Genomic DNA, 15,228 nt, shown 5'->3' on the forward strand with positions numbered 1-15,228 from the left:
TTCGAAAAACCTCTTGTTATACAAATAAAATAACACGTTAATACTTGAAACTGACGTACGTAAATTGATGTATTGAAATAAAACAAAACTTTTGTGAAAAATTCCTTATTATTACAGTATACAGTATTAAATTCTAATAAACATATATTGTAATACACACTCCATCACAATAAAAAGATGGGTTAATTTTGTATTCCACGCAATCGTGGAAGCCTGGGCGTAACAGACATAAATAGGAAGGTAGAGGAAAGGCAACTGAGAACCCAAGCATGTCGTAGACCAAGCAATAACAATGGATCTTCCAAAGAAGATGTAAAGGAAGACCAAAATTTCATGGATGCTACAAAGAGAGAACATGGTTCGAAGACATGGCCTTGTAGACGTTGTCCATGATAGAAGGACCTACAACCTGAGAACGGGGAGATCTGACCCCAGCAGTTTACAAAGTCGATAAGTTGGGATGTAGCAAGGAAGAAATTTAATTTGGTATCGAGTTTTCAGATACTTTTCCGGCATGTGTTAACATATGCCTATTCATACTGCTTTTCCGGGCGCATGTAAACGCACACATAGAACATCCGTAGGGTTTCTCGCCACTGTGTGTTAGAACGTGTTGTTTTAAGTCGCTCTTACGAGAACATACGAATTTACACTTGGAACACGTGAAGGGCTTTTCACCAGAATGAATTAGACTGTGACTTTTCAGGCTGCTCTTCCGAGCGCACGCAAAATTACAGATCGGGCAGGAAAAAGGCTTCTCGCCTGTGTGAGTAAGGAGGTGATTTTTTAGATCATTTCTACGAGTGCATCTGTATTTACACTCGGGACATGTGAGAGGGTTATCCTCAATATGGGTTAAAATGTGAGTTTTCAAATCGCTTTTTTGGGCGTACGTTAATTTACAAATAAAACATGCATATGGTCTGAGTCCTGCGTGTATTGAAACGTGTATCCTCAAGTGGTTTTTTCGATTAAACGTTTGGTTACAGTCGGAACATTCGAACGGTTTCTCGCCGGAGTGAGTCAAAGCGTGCTCTTTTAACTGACATTTTCGAATGCAGGTGAATTTACATGCAGAACACGAGTAAGGTTTCTTCCCGGCATGACTAAACAGGTGGTATTTCAAAGTACTCTTCCGGGCGCACGTAAATTCGCACTTGGAACAAGCAAAAGGTTTTTCTCCTGTATGCGTTAGAATATGATGCTGCAAGGAGCTCTTTCGGGCCGATTTAAAATCACAGTCGGAACACGCAAAGGGCTTCTCTTCAACGTGAGTCAAACTGTGATTTTTTAATATGCTTTTCCGCGTACATTTGAAATTACATTCCGAACATGAAAATGGTTTCTCGCCCGTGTGAATGAACGAATGCCTATTTAAATTACTCCTGCTCGTGAATGTCCTGCTGCATTCTGAACATGAGAACGGTTTTTCTTTACTTGGACTGGGTATTACAAGAGACGCGGCATTTACATCATTTCGAGAAGGAGAAGGCAAATTCAAAGGATTATTTAAAAATGATTTGTTATTTCCTTTACATCCGTTGGTTTCATTGATACCCGCATCTGAAAAAAAAAACAAGAACATATATTTATTTTAGTTCACTCTAATATAATTATTTCTACTTATAACCACACCCTTTCTTAGCAACATCTTCGAAGGAAGAATCTTGGGAAAACGAACAAGAGGCCGCCCAAGAACTTCATACTTCCAGGATTTGAAGCGGCTCATGGACGTCTCCTCCTATTCGCAGCTCAAGAGGATGGCGACTGACAGAGACAAGTGGCTGACACAACAAGGCGCTGCCTTTAGAAGATGATGATGAACCACACCCAAAGTTGTATAAGGCATTGCATAAGATCCAGAGTGATATAAACTTGATCGTTTAACATATTAAGACAACGTCTTCAGTTCTTCAAACCCTTATCCGCACCTGAATGGTGCAAAGGGCATTGCATCATATAAACGCAGTGTTATCTTGATCGTTTTAACATATAAAGGAAAGGTGATCAGTCCTCTGCTTCAGGTACCAGTCCAGGGCAAAACCATCGCGTGGCAAAACTCAAATGGCAGTGGGCAGGACATATTGCAAGACAGGACCCCACAAGATGGACCCCAAGAATTTTACGATGGAGACCTTGGGAGAGCAAAAGAGGTGTCGGAAGACCCCAAAAGAGATGGTCCGATGACATAGTCGCTGTGGGGGGTAGAAACTGGCTGCAAGCAGCAACCGACCGGAGGAAATGGAAAGAAGGGGAAGAGGCCTATAACCAGCTGTGACGGTCAGAGGGCTCACGAAGAAGAAGATTACTCACTTAGATCATCTTCATTCTTGCTGGAGGATTGGAGACATTCTTGTTTCACATCACTACAATCAATATCTATTTTTTCTTCTTTGCACTGTATTTCAGCAATGGCTACCGGTTCTATTATATCGGTTTGGAGCGTATCAGCATATTCATCATCACTTCCTGGTTCTGCCTTGATAACAGGAACTTCCGGATAGAAAATGTCTTCCTTTACAGCGGGAAATGAAACATCTGTTGGACTATCGTTAATCACGCCATCACTCTCGAGAGCACCTTCCCCGTCTACGGGCTCATCCTTAATATAAACAGAAGCGAGCTCCATGTGTAATCGAGATTGTATAACCTGAAACATTTTATTCATTTCAAAACATATTACATACGTAAATCATATCGTAGTCGTACAGGAGAAAGTGACCAACTAACAAAACGTGAAATGTCCAGGAGGGCCATTTAAGTCACTTTTGCTTGGCAAGAAAATAGACATCAATGCAGTTAGTCATTTTACCAAGTCAATATTTTTTACTTACAAGTTTAAAATCCTTTGGGATTTTTTCAGGGCAATATTAAGCTAGTAAGATATCGAGTCCACCTCCGTAGTGTAATGGTCAGCACGCTTGGCTACCGTTCCGGAGGTCCCGGGTTCGATTCCCAGCGGGATCAAATAAATATAAGTGTTGTTTTCACTCTAATATTTATTCAATATTACCCTGGACTGGTACCTGAAGCGGAGGGCTGGTAACCTTTCCTTCATGCGCTTACGATCAAGATAACACTGCGTTTATATGATGCAGTGCCCTATGCACCATTGAGGTGCGGATAAGGGTAAGAGAGAGAAGATATCAAATAGTCAATGATCACGTTTTTGTAAAAAATGCACTTGGTCACTTTCTCCTGTATGACTACGATATGTATTTTATATCCCTAATGGGAAATTTCAACTACTCATATTGGGACATGGGATTAAAGTTAACAAGACTGAAACACAAATAAGAAAGTTACAACAAAAAAATATTAAAATTAAACAAAACTAATGCAGGGCAAAATATAAAATATGAAACAGTAAACGGGTACAGTAAATAGGCATATAAAAACATAATGTAAGAAGCATGTTTATAAAAAATAAATGAGAAAATATAACTAATCGCTAACACAAATATCTTTCTATAAAGTATTTATGCAGTTCATTTATTTTGGATCCCTGACCCCTGACCTTGCAATCCAACGACTCACTTTAAAGAATGCAAAACCTCAATAATCCGTTTTGTTACAGCTTGCCTACATTCAAAATGGCCTTTAATATATTACTTTCAAACAAAAACACTATTAAAAACGGTAAGAATAGTCCTCACCCCTGTTTCTCACATTCAAGTTGAAATCGTCACATTCTCTTGCAAATTACCGCTGCTAATCAAAAACCAAGCCGATATCAAATTTTAATTGGTGGCTGGCAGAACACAGAATCCGGCCTAACGGCGTTTCGTAATGAGGTCAAATTGAACGGGATTTGAGAATACGGAAATTAAATACCATAAGACAATTTTTTAGTTCATAACAGAGAATAGGCAAAACGTTTTGAGTATCTTATTGTAATCTTTAAAGTTTGTATTTATTTGGACGAACAAAAAATAAGCGATAGTACCCCCTAGCGGTACACGGAATACCAAACGATTGACAGTTCTAACCATAGATTTTGAGTATTATATTCGAACCACAGACAATTATTGCACTTTACGCTGAACCTAGGTAGGTACTACTGTATGGCTGCGAGATATGGTGCCTATCTGAAAGAAATAAGAATATGCTGAATGCGTTGGAGATGTGGATTTATAAAAGAATGCTCGGGATATCCTGGAGAGACCACATCTCCAATGAAGAGGTACTACGATTGATCAAGGAAAGGAAGCATCTACTCGCGACTATCTCCAAAAGACGCGTCGAATGGATCGGCCGCGTGGTAAGACAAAAGGGTTTCCTGCACCAAATAATAGAGGGGACGATGGAGGGAATAAACGCCAGAGGACACCCACGCCGCCAATACCTAAGTGACTTATACGAAGACATGGGCTGCTCGATGTATGAGAAGCTGAAGGGGACTGAATGGCGAAAGAGATGTCATCTGTTGCTACAGACCAATCCGCAGTATTGAGACCAGAGAGAAAGGTAGGTACCTATCGTAATAGCTTCAGGTAGATACAAATTATTGAAGAATGCTTGTTACCCAGGATGGAGATGGTCAGCAAGCGAGAGTCCTCCAAAGAGCCAGAGCGAATAGGGAACTAATATCGTAAATTGTAGGGTCCTATTTGGGACATGTGCTTAGAGGAGAAAGGTACAAGCTCCTGCAACTGGTCACCAAGGGTAAGATGGAGGGTTTCTGGCTCCAGGATATACACAAGTGGACATGAGTAGGGAGCTGTTTTGAACTGCCCAAATTAGGGACTAGGGAAAAACTCCACGTCGACCGACCCGACACGTAAAAAAGAAGATACCAATTGCAACACTATGGCTGTCCAAACTCAAAACACAGGCAAGGACATTTTTTTTGTAGTACATTTTTTATGCATTTTCGGACTAAGATGATTCTACTAGTTTGGACAGTCGACTACTCCTATGACTGTTTTCTGTCCATCCCGTCTGCTTAAAAAATGGAAGTGTCCACGGACCATAGACATCAACAAATAGAGCCGCCAATAATTTAGCAATGTTGCCAATTAAAATAACTCCATCGTTTCAGTGACGACATTCATTGCCAACTTACGAAAACAACGTTTTTTCGAAGGCGAATTTTCCAAAAGAAAATGATTAATGAAAATATTAATTATATCGGCTGTTATAAACACTTCACGAGTCTAATACGATCCTTTACAGGTTGAGTATGTTAAAAATAGATATTCCTCCCGTCTGACAAAGATCCACTGTGAAAAATATTTATATATATATATTTTTTTTTAAATTGCACCATGTTAGTTCAAAATTGTGTTAAAAGGTTATTCAGTTTGCATAATTTGGTATGTTGGAAGATATTGCTTCATAGCAATGAACTGTACAAGAATTTTAAACAGATAATTGAAAAAAAAGCAGTTTTAATAATATACATTTATTTCAATTTTGTATTTATACACTTCCAATATAATTTATTCACAAGTCTTTACAAGTAACGTACAACACTTATACAGGTGATGCGGCGACACTATCATTACTCGGGATAGTGCACCGCCCGCTCAGTGGCAAGGGGGGACAAGTCTAAATTCATATCAAACAATTCATTAAAACGCGCACTCGCCGGCTACAAAACCAAACAACTCCAAAAAAACACCGAGAACTTGTGAATGAAAGTCTTAAAGATTTGCGAGTGTTTTTGCCAAGAATTTTTCACTCATATCACATGAAACTACTAGGACATAAAGAGTAAACCCACTCGCATATGGAAAAAGGCTGTAAAACTTATAACGTTGGATCATAAGAAGGTAATTTCAAAGATTTGCGAGTGTTTTTGCCTAGAATTTTTCACTCGACAATCGCAAGAAACTATAGTTAGTTGCTTTGGACATAAAGAGTAAACGCACTCACATTTGGTAACAGGCTATAAAACTTACGTTGTAACATAAGTAGGGGTATGGTGTGCATAAGCGGTGGACGTTTTAAAATTTCAAATATATACGAGTGTTTTTGCCAATAATTTTTCACTTGCGTACTAACCGACATACTATGATCGAATGCGTCCAAACATGGCCATAAGCAAGGCATTGAAACCCCCATGCTATGCTGAAGGAGTCCAGACATGGCCATAAGCACGGCATCGAAACCCGCATGCTATGATGAATGGCTCCAGACATGGCCATAAGCAAGGCATTGAAACCCGCATGCTATGATGAATGACTACAGACATGGCCATAAGCAAGGCATTGAAACCCGCATACTATGATGAATGACTCCAGACATGGCCATAAGCACGGCATTGAAACCCGCATACTATGATGAATGACTCCAGACATGGCCATAAGCACGGCATTGAAACCCGCATACTATGATGAATGAGTCCAGACATGGCCATAAGCACGGCATCGAAACCCGCATACTATGATGAATGACTCCAGACATGGCCATAAGCACAGCATCGAAACCCGCATACTATGATCACATGTGACCTAAACATGTCCGCCTCATCGGCTGGTCCCAAATCGACAGACGCCGCAAATTAACAAACTTTGGTCCTAACTGGCTGGACCAAAAAACAATCAATTCATTTATTTATTTTCATATTTTACACTGCATTTTTTCACTACAAGGTTCGTCTCACAAATGACGGAACTTTTATATATGACTAATTTTTAGTGGCGCCATCTGTTGCCAAAAATCAGTACCTTTTGCTAAGGTTACGTCAAAATTTCACAATATTACAAGCGGAGATATCGGGTATAATGCAAGTTTTTTTAGGCATTGGTTGAAAAGTAAATTCGGAACAATGATTAGCTGCCGCCCCTTCCCGCAAGGGTAGGCAGAGATAATCGAACGCCACACCAATCTATCTTTGCAAATAATTTACACCTCTTCCGCATTCATTCCTCATACATATCCCCGCTGATCATTCCCACACCTTACTTTTATTTAAAATTTATTATAAATTTGTTTTACCAATCTTTCTTCACTCATTCGATCCATACGCCCAAACCATCCCAAGCCGCCTTCCTTAGTTTGCTGGATAGTGCTCATCTCAGCCTTGCACCCTTTCCTTATATCACCATTGGAACATCTACCATACATGGTCTTGCCGCACTGAGAGATGGCATCCCGACTGCATCCAGTCTACTCTCATCCTTCCCAAACCATCCCAAGCCGCCTTCCTTAGTTTGCTGGATAGTGCTCATCTCAGCCTTGCACCCTTTCCTTATATCACCATTGGAACATCTACCATACATGGTCTTGCCGCACTGAGAGATGGCATCCCGACTGCATCCAGTCTACTCTCATCCTTCCCAAACCATCCCAAGCCGCCTTCCTTAGTTTGCTGGATAGTGCTCATCTCAGCCTTGCACCCTTTCCTTATATCACCATTGGAACATCTACCATACATGGTCTTGCCGCACTGAGAGATGGCATCCCGACTGCATCCAGTCTACTCTCATCCTTCCCAAACCATCCCAAGCCGCCTTCCTTAGTTTGCTGGATAGTGCTCATCTCAGCCTTGTATTCTTTCCTTATATCACCATTGGAACATCTACCACACTTGATTTTATCAATAATGCTCATATCAATTCAATATGACCTTCAACACAATGTTGTCGGGAGGTTTTGTTCATGGACCCCGCCCCTGATTATACTCTGGCAGTCTGCCGCCCGACCCTCAGTATACTAATCACAAGTAGCCGCAACACCCAATTCCCATCTGTACAATGTTTGCAGGCGTCTCTCGCGCTCTACCTAAAGTAAGCAAATAGAACGCTCGCAAGCGTCTCCCGCTCTCTACCGACAGTATGGAAAAGGACCCTAATTATACTCTGGCAGTCTGCCGCCCGACCCTCAGTATACTAATCACAAGTAGCCGCAACACCCAATTCCCATCTGTACAATGTTTGCAGGCGTCTCTCGCGCTCTACCTAAAGTAAGCAAATAGAACGCTCGCAAGCGTCTCCCGCTCTCTACCGACAGTATGGAAAAGGACCCTAATTATACTCTGGCAGTCTGCCGCCCGACCCTCAGTATACTAATCACAAGTAGCCGCAACACCCAATTCCCATCTGTACAATGTTTGCAGGCGTCTCTCGCGCTCTACCTAAAGTAAGCAAATAGAACGCTCGCAAGCGTCTCCCGCTCTCTACCGACAGTATGGAAAAGGACCCTAATTATACTCTGGCAGTCTGCCGCCCGACCCTCAGTATACTAATCACAAGTAGCCGCAACACCCAATTCCCATCTGTACAATGTTTGCAGGCGTCTCTCGCGCTCTACCTAAAGTAAGCAAATAGAACGCTCGCAAGCGTCTCCCGCTCTCTACCGACAGTATGGAAAAGGACCCTAATTATACTCTGGCAGTCTGCCGCCCGACCCTCAGTATACTAATCACAAGTAGCCGCAACACCCAATTCCCATCTGTACAATGTTTGCAGGCGTCTCTCGCGCTCTACCTAAAGTAAGCAAATAGAACGCTCGCAAGCGTCTCCCGCTCTCTACCAACAGTATGGAAAAGACGCTCTCAAGCGTTTCCCGCAAACAATTTGTCTAATTTAGCTATGCGCAATAACGGCCTGCCATCTAAAATCGTTTGGAAAAGTTGCTGTTCTGGTATAAGCGTTTAGTAGGTGCCCATTGCCAAACATTATACTTTTATTTTTAAATTTTATTTTGTAAATACCATTTTATGTTTCTTAAAATCTATTGTGACGTGTCGCTCACTCCTTTCAAGAACGTCACAAATAAAAAAAAAGATTTTTCAAGAGATTGTTTTTAAAGTTTAAAAATATAATAAAATGTATTAAAAATAAATATCAAGCCGCTTATTGAACTTTTTACTGTGCAACAGATCTTTTTAGGTAAAACCTGAATGTTTTTTCTCCATTTGAAAAATATTTAGTATATTTAAAAAAACAATTAAACAATACCTTTTCTTCAAAATGCAAAAACAACACTTTCTGCCCTGTAGCGGGTAAACATTGAGTTAAAAATATGCCGCTTTTGCTGGGATATAGTACATTTTCTGGGCATTCTGAAAACATGCATAACTGAAAATTGACGATTTTTGATTTACGACGTTCTTGAAAGGAGTGAGCGATGTGTCTCCAAGCATTCCGCATCAGTTTCAAACACCGTATGTGAAGCTAAGCTTCTTCCTTTGCCCTCCTTACTATCGTCTTTTGTTAATTTATGTTTCTTTTTAAATGTCAATTTGTAATTTATGTTTTTTTAAATGTTCAAGTACTATCTGCCCACTGCTTGCAAACGGCTATATATGGTATCAAACGTTTTGATCAATATCACTAGTCCGTCTTTGGTCGGTTGGAAGATATTGCTTTTTAGCAATAAGCCCGCCAATGTACTTTTTATTTTCTGTACATGAAGTTTAAATAAATAAATAAATAAATAAGTCTAAAGTGAGTAGGAGCTGTTTTTTCGTTTATTATTTTGGAATTTCTCGACAGTGAGTAAAGCCTCCCCACGTCCAAGGACACTAAAATGATATAACGGTGTTTGAAAATTATGCAAAACGCATGGAAACATGTGTCACACTAAATTTAAAAAAAATGGTGGAAATTACTAAGTAAAACATTAATTAAAAATTGTTAATTTTTACCACAAAGTGACGGCCGAACCGACTAATGAAATTACGCTTTTAACCCAAATATCACTAATCTTTTACAGTTACAATTTCTTACATGGTCCATTTCGTTACGAGCTCTTTATACACTCATCGTATGACTAGAGCAGCTGCCCGTTCAATTTCCACACTTATGCCACTTTCACTTGGTAAATTGAGTAGAAAATTACAACACTGATTAAAAAAAACAACATTTCACGCATCTAAATAAACTGGAATCATCTAGGACGTTGCGATTCTCCACTGCTAGAGTTTACGAAGATTCTCGGGTGGCCGCGAGAGGTTACGACAAATTCACGGGTGACCGCGAAAGTTTACGAAGAATTCACGGGTGACTGCGAGAGGTTACGAGGATCGCGGGTGACCGCGAGAGCCTACGAGGCCTCGCACCTCCGGCGGAGGCACGGCGCGGGGTGCTGGCGGCGCCTGCGGGGGGCGGGCGCGCGCGGGGCGCCGCGGGCGGGTCGCGGCTGCCGTTATGAGGTCATCATGTCGGTGACGGAGGAGGCGGTCGTGTTGGGGCCGCGCAGCGAGTCGTTGATGTCCCGCCGGAACGTGGACAGGTTCTGCGTGAATCTGCCGGGAGAGAAGACACAATTACATACTACATTATTCTCTGAGCTATCGAGTTATATTTTGTTTAAAATATAAAAATTACATTTTTCAATATATTAAAATTATACATAAAAATTGTGCATTTTAAAATATAAAAATGCCATATTGTAATGACACATTTTTATAAGTAAAAATGTCATATTTTAATACATAAAAATTTTAATACAAAAAGTGTTCCATGGTAATATATAAAAATGACATGTTTTAATATATAAAAATGCCACATTTTATTATGTAAAAACAATATTTTAACACACAAAAATTAAATGTTTGAATACAATAAAATGTTACATTTTAATATATAAAAATGACATATTTTAATACATAAAAATGCCACCTTTCATTATGTAAAAATGATATTTTAATACACAAAAATGAAACATTCAAATATATAAAAATATCATATTTTAATACATAAAAATGACATTTAAATATATGAAAATATCCTATTTTAATATATAAAAATGCCACATTTCAATATATAAAAATATCATATTTTAATACATAAAAATGACATTTAAATATATGAAAATATCCTATTTTAATATATATAAATGCCACATTTCATTATGTAAAAACGATATTTTAACACACAAAAATTAAATGTTTGAATACAATAAAATGTTACATTTTAATATAAAAAAATGACTGTTTTAATATATAAAAATGTCATATTTTAATACATAAAAATGCCATACATAAATATATAAAAATATCATTTTTCAATATATAATAATGCCACATTTCAATATGTAAAGATGGCACATATTGTGGAACCGATCAATCAAATTGTGGAACCCACCCTACCACAATTTGATTCCTATTTCTAATAATGAGCCACTTAGGCTCACAGAAATAGTACGGAATAGAAATATTTGTGTAAATAATACAAACACAAATGTTTCTCTTTTTTATTAACTCTATCCACGCGGCTCGCATAACCGTTTGTGTTTTTACAAAACATTCCCCACACGCGGCTGACATAACCGTATGTGTTTTCACTCAGGTCCAAGTTTCGAACCTCAGTTCAACTTGGAGGGATTTTTTCATGGTGTGGAACTTTGGATAAAATAATACGTCAATCCTTGGCCTTATGACATCTGTTGAAATATCTGACTAATAATTTGTAACATCGCAAGGATAAATAAAATAACAGATCCCTGATTTTTCTTGCGGTCGGTAATTAGTCTGCGCCATAATCATGCCCCATATCTGTCTCACTCTCGACGCTACGCATCGCCAGTGGGTAAGAGTGACACACGATGCGTGCTTTGATTTATTTATGTTACGATCTTATTTGTTTATATTACGATAAATTTCAAGAATAATGTGACACAAGTGTATTATAGAGTACCAAAAAGGCACAATGAATCCCATTGAACGTTTTTGTTTAGGAAAATAAATCGTTTCTTAACTAAATACATGATAAAAGTAATCATTTTAAAAACGGCTAAATACCGCCGCGTACGGGCGTCTCTCAGGAACAAAGTGGACGCAGTTAAAAGGTTAATTAATCAATTAAATATTTGGCTGGTCACAATTCTATGCTTCCCATGGATTCCTCCTCACCTGGTCATAGACTATAACGTTGCAAAATAAGAAACATTTTTTTTTTAACACGCTCACTGACCGTCACGCCGCTTCCCCGTAGGGGTAGGCAAAGAGAATAGAACTCCACGTAGCGTATTTTTTAAAAATCTTATTTATTTCATGGATACTTAGATTTTTATTACTATATGTATTACGGCTCTTTCGGCATGGCCTGTGTTGAGCCATTTTTTAAAATAATTATAATATAATAATAAAACCCTTATCCGCACCCAATGGTGCATAGGGCACTGCGTCATATAAACGCAGTGTTATCTTGATCGTCTACACACGAAGGAAAGGTGATCAGCCCTCCGCTTCAGGTACCAGTCCAGGGTAATATTGAATAAATATTACAGTGAAAAAATCACTTCCATTTATTTGACCCCCCCTGGGAATCGAACCCGGGACCTCCAGAACGGTAGCCGAGCGTGCTGACCATTACACTACGGAGGCGGACAAAATACACCCACAATATAAAAATGACACATTTTAATTACATAAAAATGCCATATTTAATTTCGATATGTAAAGACGGCACATTATGGAATACACGTGGGAGTAGGTAGCGAGCTCACTTGTCCCTGTTCTTGGTGAGCAGGTTGCGCTCCACGCCGTCCATGAGCGCGTGGAACCAGGCGGCCATGGCGGGCTGGCGCTCGCCCGGCTGGGCGGCCACGACGCGCGCGCGCAGGCGCTGGAAGTGCTCCTCGTTCAGCAGCACCAGCCCCAGCAGCGGCCGCGACATGGACCACTGGTTGCGGCAGTCCTCGAACATTATCACGTTCAGCACCTAGCGCAGTAAGAGACATTCAAATATTTAGTATATAAATAACTACTACTGCCATCACGCCGTTTCTCCGCAGGGATAGGCAGAGTGGATGGAACGCCACACTCTCCTGTCCTGACTCCTACACTCCTCACCTCCTTCACATCCATACATAGTCATACATGCCCTCCAATTACGCAGACTTTTGACATAAGTAATAGGAATATAAAAATAAAATAACAATAATAATCTTCTTTTTCAAACCCTTATCTAAACCCCAATGGTGCATAGGGCACTGCATCATATAAACACAGTGTTATCTCTATCGTTAACACGTGAAGGAAAGGTGATCAGCCCTCCGCTTCAGGAACCAGTCCAGGGTAATATGTATAGAATAAATATTAAAGTGAAAAACTCACTTATATTTATTTGACCCTCTGGGAATCGAACCCGGGACCTCCAGAATGGTAGCAGAGCGTGCTGACCATTACACTACGGAGGCGGACTATAAATACTTCACTAAAATCTCAAACGAGTTGTGCTTTTTACCACTCCTGGGTTATATTAATAAATATTAGAGTAAAAAAAAATCACTTATATTCATTTGACCCCCCTTGGGAATCGAACCCGGAACCTCCAGTAGGGTAGCCGAGCGTGCTGACCATTACACTTGTGGGTGTGTGTATGAGTGCTATATATGAACACATGGCGCGACTCACCGTTGTCAGCAGCTGTTGCATGATCTCGGGCCGCCTCTGCATGACCTCCAGGAACATGGCGTTCTGCTCGGGCCCGCCTCTATTTGACTGTTTTTTATTTGGAAATGCACTAGCTGGAAGGACAAGTATAAAAAAATATCAAGTACGGACAGTGAAATCTGCTCACCGTTATCTCAGGCAATGTCATCGTTTGGTTGATGTTAGCAAACATGGAAAATAAAAATAGCGATGTGCTGTGGTCAGCACTACGGAGGCGTTAAAGGTCTTGTGTCGTCACAGTTTGCGTATCATCAAAAGTGATGTATTGTCAAAAATCATGTAAAAGTAGCATATTGTAAAAATCTAGAATCGTCAAAAGTCGCGTATTGTCAAAAGTCGCGTACTGTCAAAAGTCGCGTATTGTCAAAAGTTGCGTAATGTCAAATGTCACGTATCGTCCATGGTCACGTATTGTCAAATGTCATATTTCGTCAAAAGTACGTATTGTCAAAAGTCGCGTATTGTCAAAAGTCACATATTGTCAATGGTCAAAATTGTTAAATGTCGTATATCGTCAAAAGTACGTATCGTCAAAAGTCACGTATTGTCAAAAGTCGTGTATAGTCAAAAGTCGCATATTGTCAAAAGTTGCTTATTGAAAAAGTCACATATCGTCAATGGTCACATATTGTCAAATATCATATATCGTCAAAGTCACGTATTGTCAAAATTCGTATATTGTCAAAAGTCGCATATTGTCAAAAGTCGAATATTGTCAAAAGTTGCGTATCGTCAATATTCACGTATTGTCAAAAGTCGCGTATAGTCAAAAGTTGTGTATTGTTAAAAGTCGCGTATTGTCAAGTCACGTATCGTCAAAGGTCACTTATTGTCAAATGTCGTATATCGTCAAAAGTTGTATTTCGTCAAACTCATATATTGTCAGAATTTGTGTATTGTCAAAAGTCGTGTGTGTATTGTGTTATAAATAGTCATGCTTTGTCAAAGGTCATGTATCGTCAAAAGTTGTGTATTGTCTAAGGTCAGTTTGTGAATCATCAAAGGACTAGTATCGTCAAAAAGTCATGTCCGTACTCACATTTGATAGACAGCTGTTTGAATAAATAGGTGACTATGTGATCCAAAGTAGCGCAGCACCCTGTACACACCATTGTATCTGAAACCAATTGCCAAAGTCACATTATTTCATTGGTGTCCCAACAGAGACGATGTTCCAATGGTGATATAAGGAAAGGGTGCAAGGCCGAGATGAGCACTATCCAGCAAACTAAGGAAGGCGGCTTGGGATGGTTTGGGAAGGATGAGAGTAGACTGGATGCAGTCGGGACGCCATCTCTCAGTGCGGCAAGACCATGTATGGTAGATGTTCCAATGGTGATATAAGGAAAGGGTGCAAGGCTGAGATGAGCACTATCCAGCAAACTAAGGAAGGCGGCTTGGGATGGTTTGGGAAGGATGAGAGTAGACTGGATGCAGTCGGGATGCCATCTCTCAGTGCGGCAAGACCATGTATGGTAGATGTTCCAATGGTGATATAAGGAAAGGGTGCAAGGCTGAGATGAGCACTATCCAGCAAACTAAGGAAGGCGGCTTGGGATGGTTTGGGAAGGATGAGAGTAGACTGGATGCAGTCGGGATGCCATCTCTCAGTGCGGCAAGACCATGTATGGTAGATGTTCCAATGGTGATATAAGGAAAGGGTGCAAGGCTGAGATGAGCGCTATCCAGCAAACTAAGGAAGGCGGCTTGGGATGGTTTGGGAAGGATGAGAGTAGACTGGATGCAGTCGGGATGCCATCTCTCAGTGCGGCAAGACCATGTATGGTAGATGTTCCAATGGTGATATAAGGAAAGGGTGCAAGGCTGAGATGAGCACTATCCAGCAAACTAAGGAAGGCGGCTTGGGATGGTTTGGGAAG

General features: G+C 40.1%; 3 protein-coding genes across 6 annotated transcripts in view; 1 reads left to right on the plus strand and 2 right to left on the minus strand.

Moving 5' to 3' along the window:
- LOC148306808 (uncharacterized) overlaps positions 1-15,228 on the plus strand; it is a 138,825-nt gene that overhangs the window by 101,578 nt on the left and 22,019 nt on the right. The gene's annotated exons all lie outside the window — the stretch shown is intronic.
- LOC148306819 (uncharacterized) lies at positions 90-3,986 on the minus strand. 3 transcript variants are annotated; one of them, XM_088264339.1, is made up of 3 exons: positions 3,835-3,986; positions 2,314-2,650; positions 90-1,563 (listed from the first exon to the last, which is right to left on the minus strand). In XM_088264339.1, exons 1-3 carry the CDS (start codon positions 3,835-3,837, stop codon positions 479-481), a joined length of 1,425 nt encoding a protein of 474 aa, XP_088120465.1. In that variant the 5' UTR covers positions 3,838-3,986; the 3' UTR covers positions 90-478. The 3 variants fall into 3 exon arrangements, with proteins under 3 accessions (XP_088120465.1, XP_088120466.1, XP_088120467.1); XM_088264340.1 differs by having other exon boundaries at positions 3,657-3,986; XM_088264341.1 differs by lacking the exon at positions 3,835-3,986 and adding an exon at positions 3,457-3,647.
- Positions 5,392-15,228, minus strand: part of Ranbp16 (Ran-binding protein 16) — a 43,292-nt gene continuing 33,455 nt past the window's right edge. For both annotated transcript variants that reach the window (XM_088264331.1, XM_088264330.1), the window contains exons 20-23: positions 14,388-14,465; positions 13,310-13,422; positions 12,400-12,614; positions 5,392-10,195 (exon numbers count right to left, since the gene is read on the minus strand). In XM_088264331.1, the coding sequence (XP_088120457.1) occupies positions 10,096-10,195; positions 12,400-12,614; positions 13,310-13,422; positions 14,388-14,465 (506 nt within the window). In that variant the 3' untranslated portion in view covers positions 5,392-10,095. The remainder of the gene's footprint in view (positions 10,196-12,399; positions 12,615-13,309; positions 13,423-14,387; positions 14,466-15,228) is intronic.

This window comes from Brachycentrus maculatus, unplaced genomic scaffold (genome assembly GCF_059751285.1).
Source record: "Brachycentrus maculatus isolate JH-2025_06_01 unplaced genomic scaffold, ASM5975128v1 h1tg000225l, whole genome shotgun sequence".
NCBI lineage: Eukaryota > Metazoa > Arthropoda > Insecta > Trichoptera > Brachycentridae > Brachycentrus > Brachycentrus maculatus.

What these genes read in the sequence shown, in the direction of transcription:
- LOC148306819 (XM_088264339.1), bottom strand. An exon ending in CAAGAATGAAGATGATCTAA is followed by an intron (nt 1,564 to 2,313) that starts GTGAGTAATCTT and finishes TTTTTTTTTCAG; the next exon opens with ATGCGGGTATCAATGAAACC.